We start from the raw sequence: 23119 nt of genomic DNA on the forward strand, positions 1-23119 counted from the left end.
AGAGGCCTGCCTACAAATGACCACTGGGCATAGAGGCCTGCCTACAATTCAAGCTTTCAAAGGCAGAGACCAAGGGAGCCTCAGAGCAAGCTAGCCAGCCAGAGTAGCTGGACCTTCAAAGACCTAGGTTTGATTGAGAAACCCTGCCCCAGGGAATTATGTGGAGTTGTGGTTGAGGATGATCCCCAAAATCACCTAGGGCCTCTACATGCACCCCCACACATTCAAATACACACATACACACGTGCACACCGCTACCACACACACAGAATCAAAGACTAATGAGAATAAAACTCAGAAGTAGCACTTTACTGCCATTTCGAGTCCTTGATACCTCCTGGGTTTTTTTTTTGTTTTTGTTTTTGTTTTGTGATTTTATAAAAATCACTGTCTTACCATCTTTTAAAAAACTAGACAACCTCAACATAGAACCTTCCAGGGGAAACCACATGCCTTTTGGTAAGAGGAGGAAAGTCCTCCTCTGGGTACCCCTTTTCCTAAGCAGCTCGGGGACAGTATCCTGAGGTTGTTGTGTCTGCTGACGCTCAGCTGGCCCTGTGTCTGTGCCTTCTTCCCTCTTTACTCCATGACAGCGGGTTCTCTAGACATAAGGAGGCAGCTGGGAGAAGCACACATATCTTGGTTTGTTTTTTTAAAAATGATTTTACGCCCCCTTCCCCAGCCCCAGGAAACAAAAGTGAGCTGGGGACAGAGGACAAAGAGAACATCCCGAGTCCCTCTCCTAGGGAGGACCAGCCCCACCCACAACTCCCTACCTCCTAACAGCCACCCTGTTCCTTATATTTCCCAGTAAATGAGCTTTTGTAACAGGCCTGCGAACTGATTGTTCCCAACTGGCAATTTCTCTGAAGCAGAGTAATAAATACGAAAACCTAGGAAGAGGCTGTTCAGAACATTTGCTTCTTATTTAAAGAATTTATTTTTACATCAAACTTTCTGTATCTTTTCTCAACGTCTAGCCACGAGAAGGTGAGACTAATTTAAATTAAAGTGTTATCTTTTAAACTATTCAAGGAAGCTGGGTGTAGTTGTGCACATTTTAAAATTCCAGTCCCAGAGGCTGGCAGATCTCTGAATTCAAGGCCAGTTTGGTCTACATAATAAGACCTTGGCCTCAAAAAATAAGTGATTAAACTACCCATATATTAAATAAACGAAGGACTCTGTAGCGTTGCCCGCCCCTCTTGGGCCTCTCCTCCTGCCTTTCCTTCTTTTACTATTTTTGAAACCTTTCGTGTATGTGTTTTAAAAGATTACTGAGCTTTGGAGTTAATCACTGAAGCTCAGAAGGCTAAAGTAAGAAACAGAGAGAAAAATTACAGCAAATAAACAATAGCAACTGCAAAAGCAGATCACAAGGTCAAGAAGGAAGTGCCAATGAAAACCTAAAAGCATATGTAAATATAATCTGACTTTCTTCTAATAGATCTGGGTGTACTGGCTTTCAAATTCCTCATCTGCAGACCCTGAAGGAATCAACAAAGAACCTTACTAGACTGTTTCTCCCAGTTCCGGCCCTTTTTTAGTGGACTGGTCCATTCTCTATTCATATCTCAAAAGGTCTAATGGTTTTTTTTTTGTTTTAAATTATTTCAGTTATATAAAATAGTAATCTATTTTTTTTAGATCTATTTATTTATTTTATGTATTTGAGTACACTGTTGCTGTCTTCAGATCCAGAAGAGGGCAATGGATCCCATTACAGATGGTTCTGAGCCACCATGTGGTTGCTGGAAATTGAACTCAGGAACTCTGGAAAAGCAGTCAGTGCTCTTAACCTCTGAGCCATCTCTCCAGCCCAAGGTCTAATGTTTTAATTTCAGGATTTAGAAGGGAAGAGAGTGTCTAGATCGTACCACTGAAATGACTAGCCAGAGAGATGGTGATCTGGAGCCTACTGAGTTTCCTAGGAGCTTTTTACACCAGAGAGGAACCATTTGCTCTCCCAGGGACTCCCAGCTGGAAGCTCAGGGAATGTGATAGTTTCTGGTTTAAGCAAGGTATTTTATCAAAAGCCTCATTCTGTCGGTGGATAAGAGGGGTTCTCCAAAGAATCATGCATTCAGGTAGATGTGCTACAGATTGTTGGAAGGTTGCCCCTGACTCTGTAGTTCAGGTAGTGCTGTATACTAGTCAGCTTTCCGTTACTGTGACAAAATGCTCGAGACAAATCAACCTAAAAGAAGGTTTATTTTGACTCATGGTCTCAGAGGTTTCAACCTCTGGTCATTTGGTCATGAGGCAGAACATCCTGAGAAAGGCAGAGTAGAGTGGAAACACTGCCCTGGCGACAGGGAAGCAAACAGAATGGAAAAGGGGGAAGGAGAAGAACATGAGAGAACCTGGACAAGATCTGCCCTCAACACAATGCTCCATCCAAGTGACCCACTTTCTCCAACCAGGCCCTACCTCCTAATGGTCCAGTCATCTATAACTCCATCAATATGCTTCACTCATTGATGAGCTTATCCCCCTCACAATCCAATCAGTTCTCAACACCCCCATCAGTTAGGGCCAAACTGTCAACACCGGAGTTTTTGGATCCATTTTATATCTAGATCATAACAGACAGATCTTCCTGTGATCACCCGTAACACAGTTGGAACAATGCCAGGCATGTATATGGAATGAAAGAGTGTGAGGGACAGCTTTGCACAACACTGCAGGAGTCGTTCCTGCCCCCACTGCTTTTAGGCATTGTGTTAGCAGTAACTGAAAGGGTATTCATACAACCCGGTGACACCAAAACTTAGAGATGAGTCTAGATTGTCAGAACTCCCAAACATCACTCGTCCAGGCTGTGCAGGTCAGAATAAAAGTTTTCCAGGAAAATACGTAAAATCCCATTGTTGAGAGTTTAAAATCAATTGAACAAGTACAAGAGGAGATGTGACGTAAGAAACCTTGTAAGTTCTTATGCTTTAGTTAACTCTAAGCTTACTGTTCAGACAGGTCAGATATGACTGCCGGAAGAGGCTCCTGGCAAGTCATTCAGTGGCTGCTTCATTAATTTTCACAAATGCTTGTTGGGAGCCTGCCATGTGCCAAAGCACCGTGCTCAGTGGGGCCTTGCATGCAGTCAGTCATGAAGGTGTGCTGGAGGACTGGAGGGTAGCAGGGCTCACTCCTCTGCCTGCACTGAGATACACCAAACAAAGAGGAAAAGGGAACTCCCAGAAGAGTCACCTTATCCAAATGCAAGGAGTAAGGGCAGTGTGGCCAGCGAGCGCTAGGTTGAGTGGTCCAGAGATAGCTAGCTGTGTGATAAGCAGGGTGGGATTCTGGGAAGGCCAGGGAGGAGTGGGTGCAACAGAGAGAGGAATGCAGACTCCGGTTCTGCTGTGTGTTTTCCTCCTACCCTGCAGCCTGGGGTATCTTAGATCTCCTTTCTTCAGTTTCCTCTTTGGAGAGCCCCAGGCTCAATCTTTGGTCCTCCCCTTTCCCACACATTTTTACCTCTTGCCGGTCCCAACCAGGTGCCCATCTTTAAACATGTTCTGTTTGTACACATGCACGAAGTTTCTGGCTTCTCATCCCGCGCTCAGTGCCCATCCTACTGCCTATAGGGCGCTCCATACTGAGCACATAGAAGCCTCTGGGTTTCTGCACTGCATCTGCTGGTGATGCCATAACCAAGTGCCACAAGTGTCTGGCTGAGATCAGAGTTGTTCTCTCACAGCTCAGGAAGGGAGAAGCGCAACATCAATCCATTGGCAGGCCTGTTCTCCCTGACGGCTGTCGGGGAGGCTGTGCCGGTCCATCACTTAGGTGGTATGGTCAGCAGTCCTCCTTGTCAGCAGGGCCTTCACCCCAGTGTCTGCCTCCTGTGCTCACAGTGTCTCCTCCCATGCAAACCTGTCTCTCCTCCTGCTATAAGAACAGCAGTTGCGTTAAGGTTAGGGTCTATACTGATGACCATTGCTTCTTAAAACAGTTCATTCCCACGTTAACAGTGCACACTTCTGGTCCCAGCCTGCTCACTTTGGAGCCTGAGGAAGGAAGGCTTGTGAGTTCAAGGATAGTGGCTTCATAGTCACAGGGGTCAAGGCTAGGGTTTTAAGCAAATCTTTGAAGGAGGCAGTAATTTCTGTAGCCCTTCCCAGCCAGCTGATGAAGCCATGTCTTCCTTAGAGTTCTTTGAGTGAAACCCAGTGCAGAGTGTATGCCTCCTAATATTTTATGCAGTCTTTCTCCATCTAGTGCATCAAAAATCATCTGCTGACATTACCCACAGGGTCAGGGGTAAACTAGACCACTTCTCCCACCTGCGCCTCCTGCCCTGCTTCCAGCTACAAAGGACCACCAAACCCAGCCATGGGAACATGTGGCTTTTTTTTCTAAGACCCCTTGTGTCTTCCTGTGTCACCCTGAGTTGTCACCCGCATCCTTACGCCACACCATCCTGGCTCCTTTACTCTGGCACCTAGGACTCATTTCTTTTGTTTGTTTGGAATTTTTGGAGACAAGGTCTTGCTGTTAACTGAGGCTGGGCTTGAATTCATTGACCGTGTAGGCCAGGGTGAGCTCAATCCTCCTGCCTCAGCTTCCTCAGATGAGTATAGTTATATACCACCATACTCAGCTCCTGTGTGCTCTGGCCAGCCACTCTTCCTTAAAGCTAACTCCCAAATTCTCTCCCTAGAATCTTTACATTAACAGGGTAGGTAGGCCCTATATGTGCGCCTGCTCTGTGACTGGCCACCTCTCTTTTGTCTCTGTTCACATACCATTTTATTAAAGGATAGTTAAATAAAATAATAATTTATATGTTACCATTGCAGGCAAGGAGTGTCACGCAGGCGTATTCTAAGAATGTAGTGTGCTTGGACCCAGAGGGCATTGTGCTAAATGAAATGAGCCAGCCACAGAAGGACCAATACTGAATTATAGTCCTGTCATGTCAGATATTTAAAGTTTTCAAGCTCACAGGAGCAGGAGGTAGAATAGAGATTCCCAGGAGCTGTGAAGAGGGGAAATAGGAATTGTCACACCGTGGGTCTGGTTTCAGTTGTGTATAATGGAAAAAGTTCTAGAATACTCTTATGTAACATGGTGCTGCTTATACTTAAGAATACAGAACTAGGGCTGGAGAGATGGCTCAGCCATTGAGGGCTGGGCTCACAACCAAAAGGATACGACCACAACCACATATGGGCTTACTACCAGCTCATATTATAGGGAGTTTTAAACCACAGTTTTAAAAATGAGTATGTGATTCACTGACTCCTTTATTATATTGAAATATTCAAGGTTAAAGGACTTACCCAGGGCCTCAGATCTAGTCAGTGTCAGACACTGATTGAGAACAGGCCGTTGGCACCCAGAGTGCTTTGCTTTTTTCAAAGTTGAGTGTCACAACTGTTTGTCAAAACCTATATTACAGGCAGGCGAGATGGCTCAGGAAATAAATGTACTTGATGCCAAGTGTGACAACCTTTTTAATTCAGAATTCACACACTGGAAGGAAAGAACAGGTCCCACAAGTTGTCCTCTGACTTCTACAAGCACAGTATGGCATGCAAACATACCACCCCACACATATAAATAGTAACTAAGTTAAAAAGAAAAGATACACCAGGTAGTGGTGGCTCATGCCTTTAATCCCAGCTCTCAGGAGACAGGTGCAGGTGGATCTCTGAGTTAGAGGCCAGCCTGGTCTATGGAACAATTCCAGAATAGTCAGGGCTACACAGAGAAACCCTGTCTGGAAAAGAAAAAAAGGTTGTGTAGCTACTCTTTTTAATATTCCTATTCCCCATTTTGAAAAACAAACAAGCAAACAACCAACCAACCCAGGTCACATAGTGCCTGGAGATGTGCCCATATTCCCTGGGGAGAAAATGTCCTGCATGTTGGTTTCATGAAGTTCTTCTATGACCCACAGGTTGGGCAGGAGACTGGAAAGTGCCAGTCCTAGGTGACATGTCTTCCAAATACAGGGAGCTTGGCTGAGTCCCTGATCTATAGCACTGCCAGTGCCAAGTGGCTGGACAAAGAGTGCGGATAGGAGAAGAAAGACCTGTTAGCTTCTTGCCTGCTTGATCCTTGTTGTAATGTAGGATGTTTACCATTGAAAGAGATCACTCATGTCCCTTAGGGGTACAGCCCCACTCAGCAACTGATAGTTGACATCTATACTCTTTTATTTCTCCCTAGAAAGTGATGGCTTCCAGTGGCACTGGGCACTGGCATCCCACTGCTGGGGGCACTGGCTTCCACTGCTGGGGTGGGGGGACATTGATGTCTCATTGCTAGGGGGATGGGACATTGGCTTCCCACTGCTGGGGGGGCCGGACTTCCACTGCTGGGGGGCGGGACACTGGCTTCCACTGCTAAGGACAGTGATTGTTTTGCAGCTTCCACCCAGCCCGATTTCTCTGGGCTGTTGATACTGTGCTGTTCTCACTGTTTCTCACATTTTAGCTCCAGCCTTTCTGGGGTGCCTTCTCACCAGTGACTGTCCCTTCCTTCTTTTTGTCTCTATTTGTCAGTTTTCTCCACATCCTATCCTTAATGCCGTTGCTAGGCAACAGTTTTCATAGGGTATCTGCCGCCATGTTCCTGACTCTAGGCCATCTGTATCATCATAAAATCCGTATTCCCCCTCTTTCTGGTCCTCGCTTGTCTCCTTAGGTATAGAGTGATTTTGTCTTCCTCGTATGTCTTAGTCTGGTCTAACTGCAATAACTAAGTTCTGTGCACTGGGTGGCTTATCTGACATCTTATGTGATTTTTCATAGTTCTGGAGGCCAGAAGGTCAAGATCAGGGGTACTACACGGGGTGGCGTTCTTCCTGGCTTACAGACAGCTGCCTGTGCTCTGTACTCATACAGTAAAGAGAGCAGCCTGGTGTCTCATTCCCTTCTTGTAAGGGCACTAACCCCGTTGTAGAGCCCGCTCTCATGACTCACCTAAACCTCAGCATTTCCCAGAGGTCTCACCTTCTCGCACCGTCCCTGAAGGCTTGAGCCTTTTACAAAGGCACTAGACACATCTTGGCCCATAGTGTGGCTTCCTGCTGCATTCCTGTTCACCTCCCCTCCTTCCAGTAACCCAAGCCAGAAAATGACATCATTGCCCACAGTGGCAGTGCCAGGTGTCTCCAGGTCCCCTGTCCCTGCAACCACTGCCCGTCAGTCACACATCCTCTCATTCCTCACAGACTCTGCAATGTCCCCTCACTTCCTAGCTTGTCTCACCAAGTCCAGCATTGCTTCTAGAAGAAATACCCAACCGCTGTTCTCTGTCTCATACACTTGGACACAGTACACTCGGCTTCACCTCTCTCTGGCAGGCTTGCCCCTCTTCCTGGCATCTTCCCCAATACACTAATCTGCCCACAGTACCTGCCAGACCAAATGCATTTCAGTGTTCTTGCTCTTGCCTGTATTTGGGGCACCCCTACCCACACGGCCCCAGGACTCATGCTCATCTGTTAGAACCCAACCTTGGGTCACCTTGGTGAGACCTAACATGTCCCCAGACATCGTGAGCTTTCTATGTGCCTTGTTTATTACTATAATGCATTGTTACAGGCTTATGTGTCCAGGCCTGCCTCCAGGAATCCTTTCTCCTAAATGACAGCGAATGGACAGTGAGCAAGCAGGAGAGCGGGTGGAGAAGGGCCGTAGGATAGGAACAGTAACCTCTTTTCCACTCCGTGTCTCCAGGGCACTGCTGGCCTAAGTGCCATCAGCTGCCTGCCCTTGGTACTTCCTGTACACACATTCAAGCCCCAGAGGGAGCCATGAGTGTTCCTATTTCCTCCCCACAGCCCTGCCAAGATCCCTCCTGCCCACATGAATGCCCTCCTGAGTAAAAGCCGTCTCTCCTCAGCTTGAGTTCCCATTTATTTCTCCCTTTCAGCCCCATCTGCTGCTCTGTTCTGTGTGTGCTGCTCTGTCTTCTAACCGTTGGATGTGGTACAGCTCTGGGTAACACCTGCGTGATCTGCTGTCAGCCCTGGTCACTGTCCTCAGTGAATCGTGACTCCTCACTGTAGACAGCAGCTTTGGTTTGTGCTCGCTCCTTCCTTCCTTCCTTCCTTCCTTCCTTCCTTCCTTCCTTCCTTCCTTCCCTCTCTCCCTCCCTCCCTCCCTCCTCCTCCCTCCCATCCCCCTCCCCTTCCCTTTCCCTCTCTTCTTCTTTCTTCCTTTCCCTTCCCCTAGTCCTTCCTTCTCTCCCCCTTGTCCTTCCTTCCTTCCTTGACCACCCCCCCCTTCTGAGGAAGACGTTGCTTATCTTCAAAAGGTTTCCTGTGTTGTGAGAAATCCCTTCCTCCATGCGAGAACAAGATGCTAGGCCACATCTGTCAGCCTCAGGCGCACAGCTTAGGCTATGGCTGCCTGGAATGTATGACTAAGGACCTCCCAAGTCACTCAGAGTTGGCAAGAGGAGTGACCATTGAAGTTAAGGGTGAAGATCCTTCTAGTCCCTTGCCTATAGAGTGTCTTCCTGGATTCTTCCTGTGACTAGCTGGGAACTGCTCCCCTGCATCAGAGAAGAAACAGTATTGTAGCCCTGTGTCAGTGACTGGACCAGCAAACCAAATAGGTGATTCTCAATGTGTGCCTTCCTCCCTCATCCCATTTCATCAAAGAATGAAGACACAGACCAGTAGCTTCTTTCTATAGGAGGAGCTTTTAGGAAATGCCACCCAGTGAGGGTCCAAACAACTGCATCAGAGTCACCTGGAGAGCTCTCTCCCAAAATGCAGGTTCCTGGAACTCTCCTTCATAAGTTCCAATTCCATGAGTCTGGCTGAGGCCAGGAATCTGTCCTTAAAGAATCCCGAGAGGCTGTGGTAGGCAGTTGTGGCATAGTAAACCTGATGCATTTGATGCCTTACTTCCCCAGTGGGGGCAGGTGCTTAGGAGCCCGAGAGAGATTTGACAGGTTTGTGACAGAGGCCCAGAGTGCTAAGGATGTTGCAAAGCTCTTGCCTTGATCTCAGCAGCCAGGGCCAGAGCTGTTTCTGCACTGAATGAAATCAGGGCATCTGAATGGGAGGCCTGTGGAACTGTGCGGAAACCAGGGCAGAGAGGAAGGCTTTGAATATACATATCTGTCCATCCATGACAGGGATGGGGCATGGAGCGTGATCAGGCATGAAATTTGTGTGCAAAATGATGGATTATCAGTTGAAGTGGGCTGGATACTGACTTGAATAAATGAAGCCGTTGCAGGAATAGAAAGGGGACTAGGTCTAAGGTCCCCAATAGAGGCAACTGTCAAGCCATGCACAGACTGAAGAGCATCATCCCAAGTCACAGCAAGGCCCTCAACCCCCAGCAGTTTATACTGCAAAGCCACTAATTAAGTGGGCACGCAAATGAGCGTGATAGTTGTGTTTCTAGGGGCGAAAAAAATAGTGCTTAAGTCAGGAAAAGCAAACCGAGTAAGCTCTGCATTGCCCTGGGAGTGGGAGTCATACACCAGAGCAAGCCACCAGAAAGGGTCCCCTGTCATCTGGAATTTAAAGCAAGGAAGTGAGGTCCCTTTGGTATCTAAACCTGGGTTATTGTTGGTGCTATTACAAGAAGGTGAGGCCTTTTCTTCTTTTTCTTTTAACTGAGTGTGTGTGTGTGTGTGTGTGTGTGTGTGTGTGTGTGTGTGTGTTCAGTGAGAGGCAGTTTCATGGCACTATGAGAAAGCTCCCCAGGCATGCTGTCCTTAAGTAAATAAAAGCACAAAAATAGAATTTTCAAACCATGTCCTTTCAGAACATAGTAGGATTTACTGAAAAATTGGATTGAATTCCCTATGCTCACCTGACTGCTGAGTGGAGAAATTCAGAAGAGAGATCCCTGTTTTCTCCAGCGAATCTGCTGAGACAGGGCCCACGGCAGGCTTGATGATTCTAGTGGGTGACCTTCTAAAAGCCAGCTGGGATGTGTGAGCTGGGGTTGTGTGAGCTACAGGCTGATGATGGGGCTGAAGTTTTGCTGGTCAGACCTGAACCCAGAGTAAAACTTCATGTAGTAACTCTGCCCCGGGGGTTGTAGGTTGCATATGAGGTCTGAAGGCCACTTCGTAGCCCTCAGGACAGGGTTGTTTGTCTAGTGGTGGTGAAGGCTTGGCCTGAAGTATCCACACTTTGACTCGGTTCCACATGGATCCTGAGATTGTTATTTGCCAGATGGCCAGCTGAACACCTGGGATTAGTGTTCGACCATAGAGCACAAAGGAGGTTTTTTTTTTTCTTGATCCAAGAGGTGAGTGTAAAAATGTCAGGACATTGCTAGCATCCTATTTTAGGTAGATTTTTCAGAAACCAGGTTTTCACTAGCTCCAAATCACCCAAGATCCTAAATATAAACCCCGGACCGTATTTCAGCACAGAACATCTCTATGGGGAGTACAACCAGAGGTGTGCTAGTCTACTGGCTTTCTGAGAAGGTTGACAGCCCTCATCTGTACCACACCATTGAACTCCATGAATCTCTAAGAGGTAACTGAGAGGGGCAGAGTGAACCATGTCCTAGGAGTTCCCACAGAGACACCTCTGTATGTAAAGAGCTGTGCCCCCAAGGAATAGCATCCTAACAGTCCGGAGTTCCATGTTCCCAGACTATCCTGGACAACCAGTGTGTATCCAGTTGTCTCCTCTTTAGTAGCTGTCACGATCAGACAACAATGGGATAGCTTTAGGTGCTATTACATCTCTTGAAGGTCCATCCAGTGGGATTAGAGAGATGACTGATGGGTAAGAGTACTCGATGCTTCCCCAAAGGACCAGAGTTTAGTCTCCAGCAGCACAGGCACAAACACATGTACGCACATGCACACACACACACACTCCCACCACAAGTAAAAAATAAATTATAAAATGAATTAAACAAATGAACTAAACAGGCAAACCATTGGACTCAGTCTCCCAGGGAGTTTGATGCCACAGAAAGAGTTCAGACATCTATCAGTGGCAAGCAAACAGCAGATTTGAAGTTACATGTAAAGAAACCTTACTCTACTATGTACTTCCCCAATGGCTTAGATGACTTGAAAGCTGAAGTTCTAGTGACCTTTAACACAGTAAGTTTACTCCCTGTGATGCTGCAGAACAACAGGACCGTTATTCTCAAAGCCCCACCCTGCAAAACCTGGTTCTAACATTAACAGAGGGCGTTCCATGAACCAGACAGCAGACGTGCACTACCCCATCTCACCCTAGCAACAACTCTGTTATTACCAGCCCCACTTTACAGATGACAAAACGGAGGCCTGGAGCCATCTTCCAAAGAGGCAGTGCCAGGATTTAAAGCCAGGCAGTCTGACTCCGTAGTCTGTATCGTGTGCATGGTGCTGAGCTGCCTCTGAAGAACAGCGTTCCTCTGAGGGTCTTTGGCGTACAGCCTGGCTAATTCAGGCTGACGTGCAGTTCAGTTTTGTGGGGACTTAATTGATTTGGAGATGCCAACACTGGCCTAAGGCATCTCATTGAATCCAAGCAGCAACCTTGTGGGGAAGGTGTGATTGCTGTCTTCCAGTGGAGGAAAGGCAGACCCAAAGAGGTTTGTCCTGTGGCTTGATAGGTGCTACACAGCCAGCTAGGGACAGAGAAGCATTTATTGGTCCTTCCTCTACCCCAGCTACCTAGCTGGATCTCTTCCGTGGTCCCTTAGGCTAATGTAAGAGAGCTTTGATTCCTCAGTACTTATTTAAACATTTGGGCTTGTTTCTGACAGTCTTCATTTTTGACTGTTTAACGGCTGAGTCTGTAAATAAAACATAAGTGTACACGTGGGGAAGACAGATGTATTCAGAAACCGCTCTGAGACCTCAGCCGCGTGGAGTTGGCTGAAGGCAACAATAAGAGGCAAAAGGCTGAGTGCTGTGGAGAAAGGGTGAGTTATGTCTGTGGGAACAGAGGATTCCTGGATGAGGCTGCACTAAAGCAAGCCCTTTCAGAACTTGTACAGTTGCAGAGGCTGTGAGGGGTGTGAGCGGAGAGCAGCTGGGGAGAGCTTGGTAGCTGAACCTGGGCCTCTGGGCTTAAGGCCAGATCCCAGGGATACACCCTCCTTGTTCACACAATGCCTTTTGACCTCGGCCCATACCTAGTCTGATGTTTGATTTTTGATCAAAGACATGATTTTCTCCCCCAGCTGATGGATCTTTTCCATTACCTTAAAACAGCTTCTGTAGGCCTCTCTTTCTACAGCTCTCTCTCTCTCTCCCCAGGTCTCTGTGCCTACAGCAGTTCTGAAGATGGCTGCTTGCTATGAACACTGTTCGAGTGGACTGTCAGTTGAGTGACAGGGTAGAGCAGCCCAAGTATGACGAGACACTTGGCTGTTTGGTTTTGTTCTCACAAAGCAGAGAAGTGTTTCTGCCCTTCATGAGCCTTGGCGCAGTGACTGGTCCAACTGGAGAGGCTATAGCTCCTCTTGTTAGTACCTAGTCTTGCCTTAAGATGTTGGGATATCTATCCCACATCCAGCTGACCCAAGAGCCTCAGTGCTCTGCACACCGATTCAGGGCTATTAAACAGATCCTTGCCACCGGCCACTGGCTCTGCTGAGGGGACATACTTCTTTTGACAGAGCTAAATGGCACATTTATCCCTCTGAGTCTTGGCAGCACCATTGTGGTCTTGAAGGGTAGGAGTCTTCTGCAACTTGGACTAATGGCTGTCTGGGGTGTGTGTGTGTGTGTGTGTGTGTGTGTGTGTGTGCGTGTGTGCCATTGCCTTGGCAGTTTGGATAAACCACAGCCACAACATACTTCTGTTTTCTGGTGGTACACTAACAGGTACCACCACATCAAGAGTCTTTTTCCATGAACCACATAGGGGTCACCTCATCAGTGCTATGAACTTATCAGGAATATCTGGGAACACCCATCTCTTCGTTGTGTTTCCATTTGCAAAAAGGTAGACTTCCATCATGGAACCAGGGATAGTATATCTGAAGTGATGGAGAGAATTTTCTGCCTCATACTTTCTTGACTGTGTAAGTTAATAGACACAATCACATGTTTTGGGTGACTTTATTAGCGATAACATAATAGATGAGCCTACCATCCTACAGTGTTACTGAAAAAGGGCTGTCACATCAACTCTCCTGTGTTCGTGAGCTCCCCACTGGCTTCTTCATGGACGCTACTTACATGTACTTTACTTCTTGAACGCAGCCTGTCACTCAAGAAGTCCTTTACATTATTATGTAGGGACAAGAGTTGTGTGTGTATCTGGTGGGTAGATACTGTTTAGCTCCTAGAGACCATTGGGTACATTTATCAGTAATGGTAGAAGAACCAGAGAGAATGGCTTCCTTACAAGTCCTTGTCTCAGCAGGACTGTGGAAGTCCTCAAAATGGTGTGGGCTTGACTCTGACAGGCAGCCGGCCACCCATCCCTGACCCATCCTCTGACCGTTCTGTCTTGTATGCATTGTGTGCCTCTCAGCACATAAGGACGTGAAACAAGATGGCTCACCTCATGCAGCCATTTTTTTTTTTTAAAGCAAAAGACTATTTTTTTTTTTCCTTAAAGATGTCAGAGGAAGTCTGGATTCTCGTTACCTTACATGGAAGTTCTCCCAGACTCCCACTTGACACTGAATGCACGCTAGAGATCTGTGACATGGTAGACAAGTTACATTGTGGCTCAGCCCAGTCAAGGCTCTCCTGAGCTATATTTTAGGCCCCGAGGACCAACTGAATTCACTTGTTGTTGTCTAAGTCTCTTTTAGTTTAGTTTTTAAATTTTAATTGAGTGATTGATATTAAAACTGTGTCTTACTTTTTCTTCCCCCCACAAAGTATAGCAATAAGACAGGTGGAGACCAAGTTAAAGGCATCTCAGAATCGCAATGTTTAAATCATCTAATGCTTCCTGTGGTGCAGACGGAGATGGTGGGGTGATTAAACAGATAGACAGCCACTTTAACTCCTCTCAGGAGTGAGCCACTCTGATTTTATGTCCATTGCTCTTTCTAGAGATTTTCCGTGCTGCAGTGGATATGTCCCCTTCTTCTTCCCCTTCCTCACTCACCTCTTCTTGGCATTCTTCCTTTAGGACCATGTAACATAACCAAAGAGCCAAAAAGGAACTTAGAGGGCCGGTTAGTCCATCTCCCAGTCACAGTTAGGAGAGAGAGAAGTGTCCTTTATGAGCAGACGTGAAAGCAGATGTTGCCATTGATTTCCCCGTGAACCACTTAAGGTGTTCTAATAGCACATTCGTGTTTGGCCTGAGAGTCCTCTTTAGCCATGTCTTAGTGCATTTTCTGTTGTTATAATGGAATTATCACAGACTGGCTGATTTAGAGAGTCATTTATTTCTTACTGTTGTAGAGGCTTGGAAGTCCCAGGTCAAGGGACCCTAGATCTTGAGGGCCTTCCTGCTGGACTATACCGTGGTGTAAGGAGGGAAGGCAACAAGCCACTTCAGAAATGGAGTGGCCAAGGAAGGGAGGAGGAGGAAGAGTCAGAACGTGTCCCTTTGTCAGGAACTGACTCCAGCAATAACTATCACACTGCTGTGCTAACAGTGTTTCTTCTCTGCCCTGGTAACCCTCTCACCTCTAAGGGATCTACAGTGTTGTACTAGGATTGTGTTTTGGGTGTACTAGGATTGAGTATTTTGAAATATGGTTCATCCCTCACAAAGGCCTCTTCAGGGTGGAATTGAAGGATATGGATAGGAAGACATCACAGACTGTGTCAGAAGACGCGATCAGAACTCAGGACTCACCCCACATGGAGATGGTAGAAATCACTCCAGAATTTGCTGGAAACTGAGCTCCTACAAACAAGCTCTTAAAGTTTTCTGAACATTAGGGATTAGAGCAAGGAGAACACACACACACACACACACACCTATAGAACAAAAGTTGAGAAAAAAGTTACTCCCTTAAAACAGTATAAGCATGAACATTTAAATAAAGCAGAAAGAAGAAAGGGGTGGGGCCTGGTGATGACTCTTGAAAGTATTCATAGACCTCTTTACCCAGTTCTCAAAGTCCCTTTAGCTAGAAAGCCAGACAGAGGGGACTAAGCTCTCACTCCATGAACTGATGCTTCTTTCTCCTCTGAGTTCCATCAAACAGGCATTCCCTGGGCTGAACATGCTGTGCCTACCTGTCCTTGGCCTTCACACAGATCATGGACTCTGGGACCAACTTGATTAGGGGGGGAAATAGGGCTGTCCTGTCTACCCAGTTGACCTCTAAGCTCAAGGAGTCCTGCTGTGAGAGAACCTTGGCGTCAGAAACCTGCCATAGTGGTTTTGTGCAGAAGTTTTGTGCAGAGGTTTTGCTCCTCTGTCCTGAAGGCTCGTGCAGAGACTATCAGGCCGGGAGCTACCGGTGTCCCTGGCTAGATTGATGGGTAAGGGTGGGTATGAGTGGACAAGGGGAAGCCTGGTGGCTCTGTACGTCTTTGCAGGAGCCAGGGCTGGTTTTGCATCCAGAGCAATTTATTGTCAGATATGTGAGGTATAGGCAAGGGGTGGGGAGCCCTTTACAAAATTAATCTCCTAGCTGCCAAGGTCATTGCTGCCCAGCTGGCCAGTCATATTCTCTGCCAGGCTGGGCTCAGGCTAACACAGAGTGTCCTGAACTGAAACTGACTGTGTGCTGGCCCAGGATCGTTCAGGTTAGAGCGAAGACAGGAAGGATTGGAAAAGTCTTGATAATCCATGGCTTGGATCACACATGGTCTTGAAGTAAAGAGCAGTTTGAAACAGGATATGAAAAATGGAGCACCCAAGCCCACTCCTAGGGCCAGATCCAAGGGCTCCCTGCCAGGGCTGAAAGCAGGAAGCGCAGTGACTGTCCATTCTTGAAGGGCCCAGCTGTTTACACACCTCACATGGTGAGATGGGCACCAACCACTTTTTCACTAATGTGCCCCACCTGCAACCTCCTTAGATTTGCAAAATACTCATCTTCCATGGCATTCACAGAATGAATGAATTGATAAAATTATTGACCTTGTAATGTAGATAACAACATGGTTATTAGGGCAATTTATTATCATTTGCTACGTCCCCTTTGAGAGAGAGAATGAAGGAGGATGAGAGATAAATCATCTCCTTGGGAACTCCAGCCTGGTTGATGTATTAGCATTGATTAAGCAGCTACTGTGTGCCAGGCTGTTTGGCTATTGAAGATCTCAGGAGGAGTGCATCACAGATCCTGTCTTCCAGAAGACCTCACCACGGTGGGAGTCAGAGCGATGAGGCAGGAAGTCCTGTTCTCACTGCTGAGTGAGGCTGTGCCAGAGTGAAGGGAGGACATTTCCCTGGGAAGGGGTCAGGTGAGTTCTGAGAGATAAGAGGACCATAGAAATCTCCATTGCATGCCAGCTCTTTAATAAATACGCCATTCTATTCCAGAGGCAGAAACACAGCTTTGAAGGCATTATCATGCCAAATGGTAGAGCCAGAACTTGAACATGGGGTGCCAACTCCAGGGTGAAGCAACCGGACACTGTTTTTAAAGTCTGAGGAAGACTTCAGGGGTTTGGGATAGATCTGCCTCCATACTAAGTGACTGCCTCTAAGGACCTGTTTGTATCCTTGTTGATCTAGGGCTGCTGCCCAGAGTAAGAAGTCAGCTTTTTACCTTCTGAAGAAGCTTAATGTGTTGAAATTAACGTTTAGTTTCATAAAAATATTTTTAGAGTAAAATTTAAAAGGGAAACATGTTTAAATGTTATAAAACCGTTTTCAATATGCTATAGTATATGTGTGTATACACCTGTGTGTGTGTGTGCGCGCGTGCGCGCACGCGCGTGCATGAATAGCATGTGCCACCTTAACATTTTGTAATCCCTCTTGTGCCTAGAAAGCTTTCATAAGCCCGGAAAGACTTTTGGGGAAACTGAAGGCCATTTTCCAGGGACTTATTATTTCTCCCATGGAGCGCAACTGCAAGGTTGTCTGTTTTGTTGTCTTCTTTTCCCCACTGTGGGATTTTTCTCTCCTGGGCACAGGTAGCATCGATTGCCAGTAAGCTGTTCGACTCCCTTCAAAGCATTCTGCCTCTGGCAGCTTCCCTGTCTATCCTGGACTTCGCATGGAATCCCCACTGCAGAGGAGGAATCCAGCCCTTCCTCCATCCTTGCTGAGTTTCATCTTTCCAGCCTTCTCCAGTTGTTGTTGTTTCTTTTTTTTTTTTTTTTTTTTTTTTCCTTTTTTTTTTTCTTTTTTTCGAGACAGGGTTTCTCTGTGTAGCCCTGGCTGTCCTGGAACTCACTCTGTAGACCAGGCTGGCCTCGAACTCAGAAATCCGCCTGCCTCTGCCTCCCAAGTGCTGGGATTAAAGGCGTGCGCCACCACCGCCCGGCTTGTTGTTGTTTCTTAATGTCAAAGTCCCGAGCTTTGGAAGGTGTCCAGGGGCAAATTCAAAAGTGTGCAGCATCTATTCTGATCTCATACCCACAAAACCAGCCATCTTCCTGTCTCGGCAACAAGTGCTGTACAGAGAGTGAACTGGAGGTGTCTCCTGCCCTTTGCTGAATGCAGCCATTTTCAACAAGAGAATATTGGCTGTAAACTGGTTTATATATACACACACACACACACACACACACAACTCTACTTAGCAGAAGAATTGTCCTTAGAAAGCTGTTTATCTTGAACAAAACACTAACCCCATTCTGCCAATTTCTTTCTTAGTATCGACTTTTGAAGCAGTTTACCGATTGCGCAGGGAAATTAGAGTCATCATTTCAGCTTCATAGAAATCATTTTATTGCTCCAAACTTTGCATCTATTGAGCTCTGGCCATGTTCCCCCACTCTGCTATCTGGGATGGAGGAAGCTCAGGTGAGAGCCTGAGAGCCAGGCAGGAAGTGATGAAGGTGCCCATCTGGCCCAAGAAATTCTTGGGATAATAATTGAGGCCATAACGATAACCTTATATTAATTCACAGAAGCTTGCCCGTAACCCAGTGTGGTATAATGAGTATGGCTTGACGCTGGGAGGGGCTAGCTTTTTTGTTTGGTTTTGTTTTTAATCGACCTGCACTCCATGGAAAGATGGAGAATATGGAATGTAACGAGGGATGATTTCTGTTTTATGAATACCCTGCCCCCTTCTTATCCCTTGTTTTGTGTTTTGTGGTTTCCATTACCTGTGGTCAACAACAGTCCAAAAACACTAACTGGAAAGTTGCAGAAGTAAATAGTTCACAGGTTTTTAGTTGCTCACCAGAATGAGAAGCCTGGCGAAGTGTGCTGTCCCACCCAGGATTCGAATCAACGCCACATCCAGAGAATCCACTGTGCATACACTACCCACATATAAGTCTTAGGAGCCTGCTGGTGGTTCAGACAGTCCTTCTGTCTCAGTCCATTTGTATGAATACAATAGAATACTGGAAGCTGGACAGTTTATATATAAAGGAAAGTTTAGTTGCTATTCTGAAGGCTAAAAATCCTGGGCCAGGACTGGTGAGGACCTTGTATTATGACAGTAGAATGTAGAAGGGCAGAAATTGTCTACGGAGGAAGGAAAGCGTGAAGGATGGAATGGGGGTCTAATTACCTGCTTTGCTAGATGGGCTTCCTACCACAAACAACACAGTCTTCACCCTGACCTGTTGAAGGCCCCATTCTACTCCAATACTGCCACAAAAGCAACGGAATTTCATGTCAGTCTTAGGGAAAACCATATAAAGACAGTAGAGCTTTCCAAACTGATTTCCCCATCTGTAAAATGGGACCTTGCTCTGTAATTAAAGACGCGGCATTTTGCTAAGGAAAAGAACACTGCCTTTTTAGTCGGAGGCCTCTAATCTCACCCTGCCTTAGGAGCTCCGGCAAATTGCGTTCACCTTTATTCATTTGCTTGGAAAGTGAAGTGTTGACCTCACAGGTTACTGATGAAGAGTAACAGATAATATTTCCGTATCACAAACTTCAAAGGGTGTATCTTAGCATGTACTTGGTGGCTACCATTAGGTGTGGAACATAGAGAATTTCACCTTTTACTTTTGCCCAACCAGATTCAGGAGAGAGGTGGTAAATGTTTAACAAGAGGCCCTCCAAAAGCAAAGGTCTGGATCATACTGTTTGCCTATTTTTGTGATGTAAATTTATTTTCTTGGGGCTGATTTCAAACTACCTCAGTAACAGCTCTGAGCATGGAGCTAGGCAGACATGCATGTTCTTAAACACGGGTACAAGCCCACATCGATAGGACACTGTTTTGTTTTGGTTTTCACTCAATGTTTTGCTTAAGGGATAAACTAAGCGAGAGAATACTGAGTAGCTAGCATTATGCCCTGCACACAGCACATTACTTTTCTGTCCTGTCTTCTCTCCTTCATCTTTGACCCTTATTACTTTAATCAAACAGCACGTTTACCTTGAATACCAGTTAGCTATGTGAAGTAAGTGTGTGTGTGTGCGCGTGTGCGTGTGTGTGTGTGTGCGCGCACACGTGTATCTTCTAGAATCCGAGTACCTTATTCTGGATCTGCTAGGAGGTCTCCTGCATCCCAGATCCTGTGCAGCCTGAAGAGGAGCCCTAAGGTTAACTTTACTGAAGCATAAGCAGGTAGACCAGTAGGCCCTTCCCCTCTTCACAGGAGACATGCTCAAAGCAGAGCACTCCAAAGCTGAAAGAGTTGCAAGGGAATGCAGGAACATTCCCTATTGATAAAGGGCCTGGGGTGAGCACTAAGGAGGCCATGACCTGTAACCAGCCTAATCATTACCTTTGACAGTGACCCAGCAGGTAGGAGTGTGTGTGTGTGTGTGTGTGTGTGTAGGAGTGAGGAGACGGAAGTGGGCTGTACAGATCTCTGAGAATATTGAAGAATGGAGCATTGAATGTTGATCGTGAGGCATAACACCAGGCTCTCAGGGACACACTCCACACACCTTGTGTGGTCTGGTTGCCACCTTCCAGCGACTGGCACAGCTGCCAACTCAAGAGGCATTTGAGACATTTTTGGTAATGCTTAGTCCAGATCAGCTTTAATTTTTTGTGTGTGTTTTGGTTAATAAAATCCTGTCTGTTAACCTTTAAAAGCATGCACCAGGTAGGAAATGCTATTGAAAAAGAGGCAGTATGCTAGTGAAGATTACCAATAACTTGTTTCTGGTTTTCAAGACAGGGTTTCTCTGTGTAGCCCTGGCTGTCCTGGAATTCACTCTGTAGACCAGACTGGCCTTATACTCCCTAGAGATTCACTTCAGCTGGGATCTCCAGTCCCTGCTGGGATCTCCAGTCCCGCTGTAGGAATGAGTCTCTTGGCCTCCTCCATGGAAGTGAAAGGTTTTGCTGCCTAACCTGGGCTAACAGTGCTGCCTCCACGGCTGTTGAAGCAACAGGACTGCCCAGGAAAGACATGCAGTGCACAGATTTGCTGAAAGGCAGTCTTTGGGTTGCTTATCCATTGGGTGGTTAGCTGCCTATAACACGAGGAGCTCAGCTCATCCTTCAGGCTGAGCTAGAATTTGGGGAAGCTCTCACATGTTTGCAGGGGCAGTTCAGTAAAGACACAGGATGAATCTGGTAAATAGACTGCCCAGTGAGAGAGGCATAGGAGAGGCATGCTCATGCTTGTATTGCCAGGGCCCAAGTGACATACCTGGGGTCAGTCAGTGAAGAGTTAGACGGTGGAATCCTCCCCGGGCCCTCCTACATCTGAATGGTACACGAGATGTGACCCTAGGTTTCCTTGGAACTGGCCTTTATTTGCTTGACAGCTTTATGGAGATGTAATTTGAATACCATACAAATCCCCCATTTAAAGTGTGTAAATCCACGGTTTCGGTGTCTTGCAAGTGTTTCCACTACCAGTCTTAGGAAATTTCCATTGTCCCCAGTTAGCCCTCCACCTCCCACAAGCCCAAGGCAAGCACTTACTTGTCTGTGTAAATTTGCCCACTCTGGACATTTCACATAAATGGAAGCATACAGAACATGACATTCTGCATCTGCTTCTTTTCCCTTTGGTGTTTTCAGGGTTCGCCCATGTTGTAGTGTGTAACATACCTCATTCCTGTTTATAGATGGACAGTATTCTGTCTTTTGTTTATCCATTCATTGGTTGATGAACATTTGGGTTTTTACTTACTGCCTATCATGAAAAACATTGGTGTGAGCAGTCATGTACAAAATTGTGGGTAGACAAAGCCATTCATATCTCAGGTGAATGCCCCGTCGCAGATTTGGTTTTCACAGTAGCTGTCTGATTGATTGTTTTACATCTCTCTTCAAAACACCCAGGAGCTTCCTTTTGCCCTTAAGGTCAAGCTGAGCATCCTTACGTTGGTCTACATAGCTATAGCTTCTGGCTCCTAGCCACCTCCATGTTCTATCCCAACCAAAAGAACAAGAGTTGACTCCGAGCTGCAGAGCCTCCTTTCTTGGCTTAAATTTTGAACCACTCTCTATTTGCTGGAGGGGTTTGTCTAATCCCTCACACTAAGGCTTCAGGTGACCCACCTGCCTCCTCAGACTAAGTTAGGCTTCCCTCCTAAGCTTTCTTAGGACACCATATGAATTGTTCTTAACAATCATTGTACCAGCACACTAGTGACACCCAGCATGGCTATCTGACTCATGCCCCATCTTTCTGCCACCATAAGCTGGAGGAACAGCGTCCTCATTCTTCTTCCCCTGGCTCCTAACACAGTACCTGCCGTAATCAGGTACTCTATTTACCAGATGAACAGTAGCAAACTCAAGTATTGATGGTGGTGAGCAGGCTGCTCATTCAGAAGACCCTGTCACCCATGGTGTGTCTCTCAGCTGAGGCCAAAGTGATTTCTCTTTCTACCCCAGCCCTATTCTTCCCTCTCTGCTCTCCTGGGGGAAACCCCACAGTCCTGCAATAAAGGCCAAACTGTGGCTTTGTCTCTGTCATTCCCCTCGTCTGTGACTCAGGAGGAACCCCGCTGACCAGGTTGGTAACTGTCACATCCTTGGCTTCCAGGAGTAAAATAGAGAGGGATTTCTGAAGGCCTTTGCTTCTCCGCAAGTTGGGTAGCAATGTGGTGACAAACTGTGTTCCCTGTAGTAAAGATGATTGACTTCCTATGTGTGTCTCTTAAAAATCTTTCCTTGGAAGAAATCCCAAGAGGAATCTGTTCTCCCCTCTGAGACTTACTTGCTTCTTCCCCTTGCAGATATGCACCTATTTGGCCATTATCCAGCGCATGACGACTTCTATCTGGTCGTGTGCAGTGCCTGCAATCAGGTCGTCAAGCCACAGGTCTTCCAGTCGCACTGCGGTAAGTGGACTCCTGCACCTGGTGGATGCATGGGCAGCCAATGACCCTGGGCTCCCAGCTGGGTGGCCTTGTGTCTGTTTCAGTCCAAGGCTTGTGGGTACACTGGCCCGGGGCTGCTGCCTCTGCACACAGAGGACCTGGTAGGAGCTCAGTCCTCCCGCTCGTAGGCTCCTTCCTGTCAGAGCAAACAGGAGAAAGCCTGTAGCATGCCTTGGTAGATTGGATTAATCGGAAACCGTGCACATTGGTGCCTCTGCAGGTAGCCAAGAGGGGAGAACAGTGGCGTGAGGAATCTCTGACTCCTCCTGCAACTTGTCATTTTCTCCCCCTGAAAGATGCTCACGGAGAAGACTCCCCAGATTTGCACACACAAGGGAGGGCTGGAGCCACAGGTGGCACAGTGTACCTGGTATTGGTGCTACTTCCAGGATGTAGGTGAAACCTCCTGTTCTGCTTCTCCTTTCAAGACACCACCCCCTTTTAAAGTGTGCTTAAAAACTCATTTTTTCCCCCCGAGTATCTTAAAATCCTGGCTGTGAGTCTGCAAGCAATTCCTTGACTCCAGCAGCAGCAAACTGTGTACACCACTCAGTACAGGTGGAAATGGGGACAGATAAAAGCTATGTGGCACTGCTAAACAGCTCTCTGACCTTAGACAAGAAGCCATTTAATCTCTCTAGGTGGCTGTTTCCTTATCTTTACCAAGAGTTAGACCAGATGAATCCCACGGCTGTCACATGCTGTGAGTCCAGGACCGTGTTTTCTAGTCTTATTTAACCATGACATCTCGGGATGAACCGGATCTGGATGCCCCTCTGCCGCCATTTCCATAACATAGTCCACATTACCCTTGAACAAAAGGAGCAATTACAATGTTGAGTGTGCGTTTGTAAATGACACGTT

At 46.7% G+C, this 23119-nt stretch overlaps 1 protein-coding gene across 5 annotated transcripts in view; it reads left to right on the forward strand.

Annotated features, from left to right (window-relative positions):
- The window catches only part of Atxn7l1 (ataxin 7 like 1), a 217565-nt gene that overhangs the window by 48074 nt on the left and 146372 nt on the right, over positions 1–23119 (forward strand). For all 5 annotated transcript variants that reach the window (XR_003711584.1, XM_028768802.1, XM_028768794.1 and 2 more), the window contains one exon: positions 22112–22216. Coding sequence is in view for 4 of the 5 variants with exons in the window: in XM_028768802.1 (XP_028624635.1) it covers positions 22112–22216 (105 nt within the window). In the remaining variant the exon portion in view is untranslated. The remainder of the gene's footprint in view (positions 1–22111; positions 22217–23119) is intronic.

The sequence above is a fragment of the Grammomys surdaster genome, unplaced genomic scaffold (genome assembly GCF_004785775.1).
Source record: "Grammomys surdaster isolate TR1022 unplaced genomic scaffold, NIH_TR_1.0 188, whole genome shotgun sequence".
Lineage (NCBI taxonomy): Eukaryota > Metazoa > Chordata > Mammalia > Rodentia > Muridae > Grammomys > Grammomys surdaster.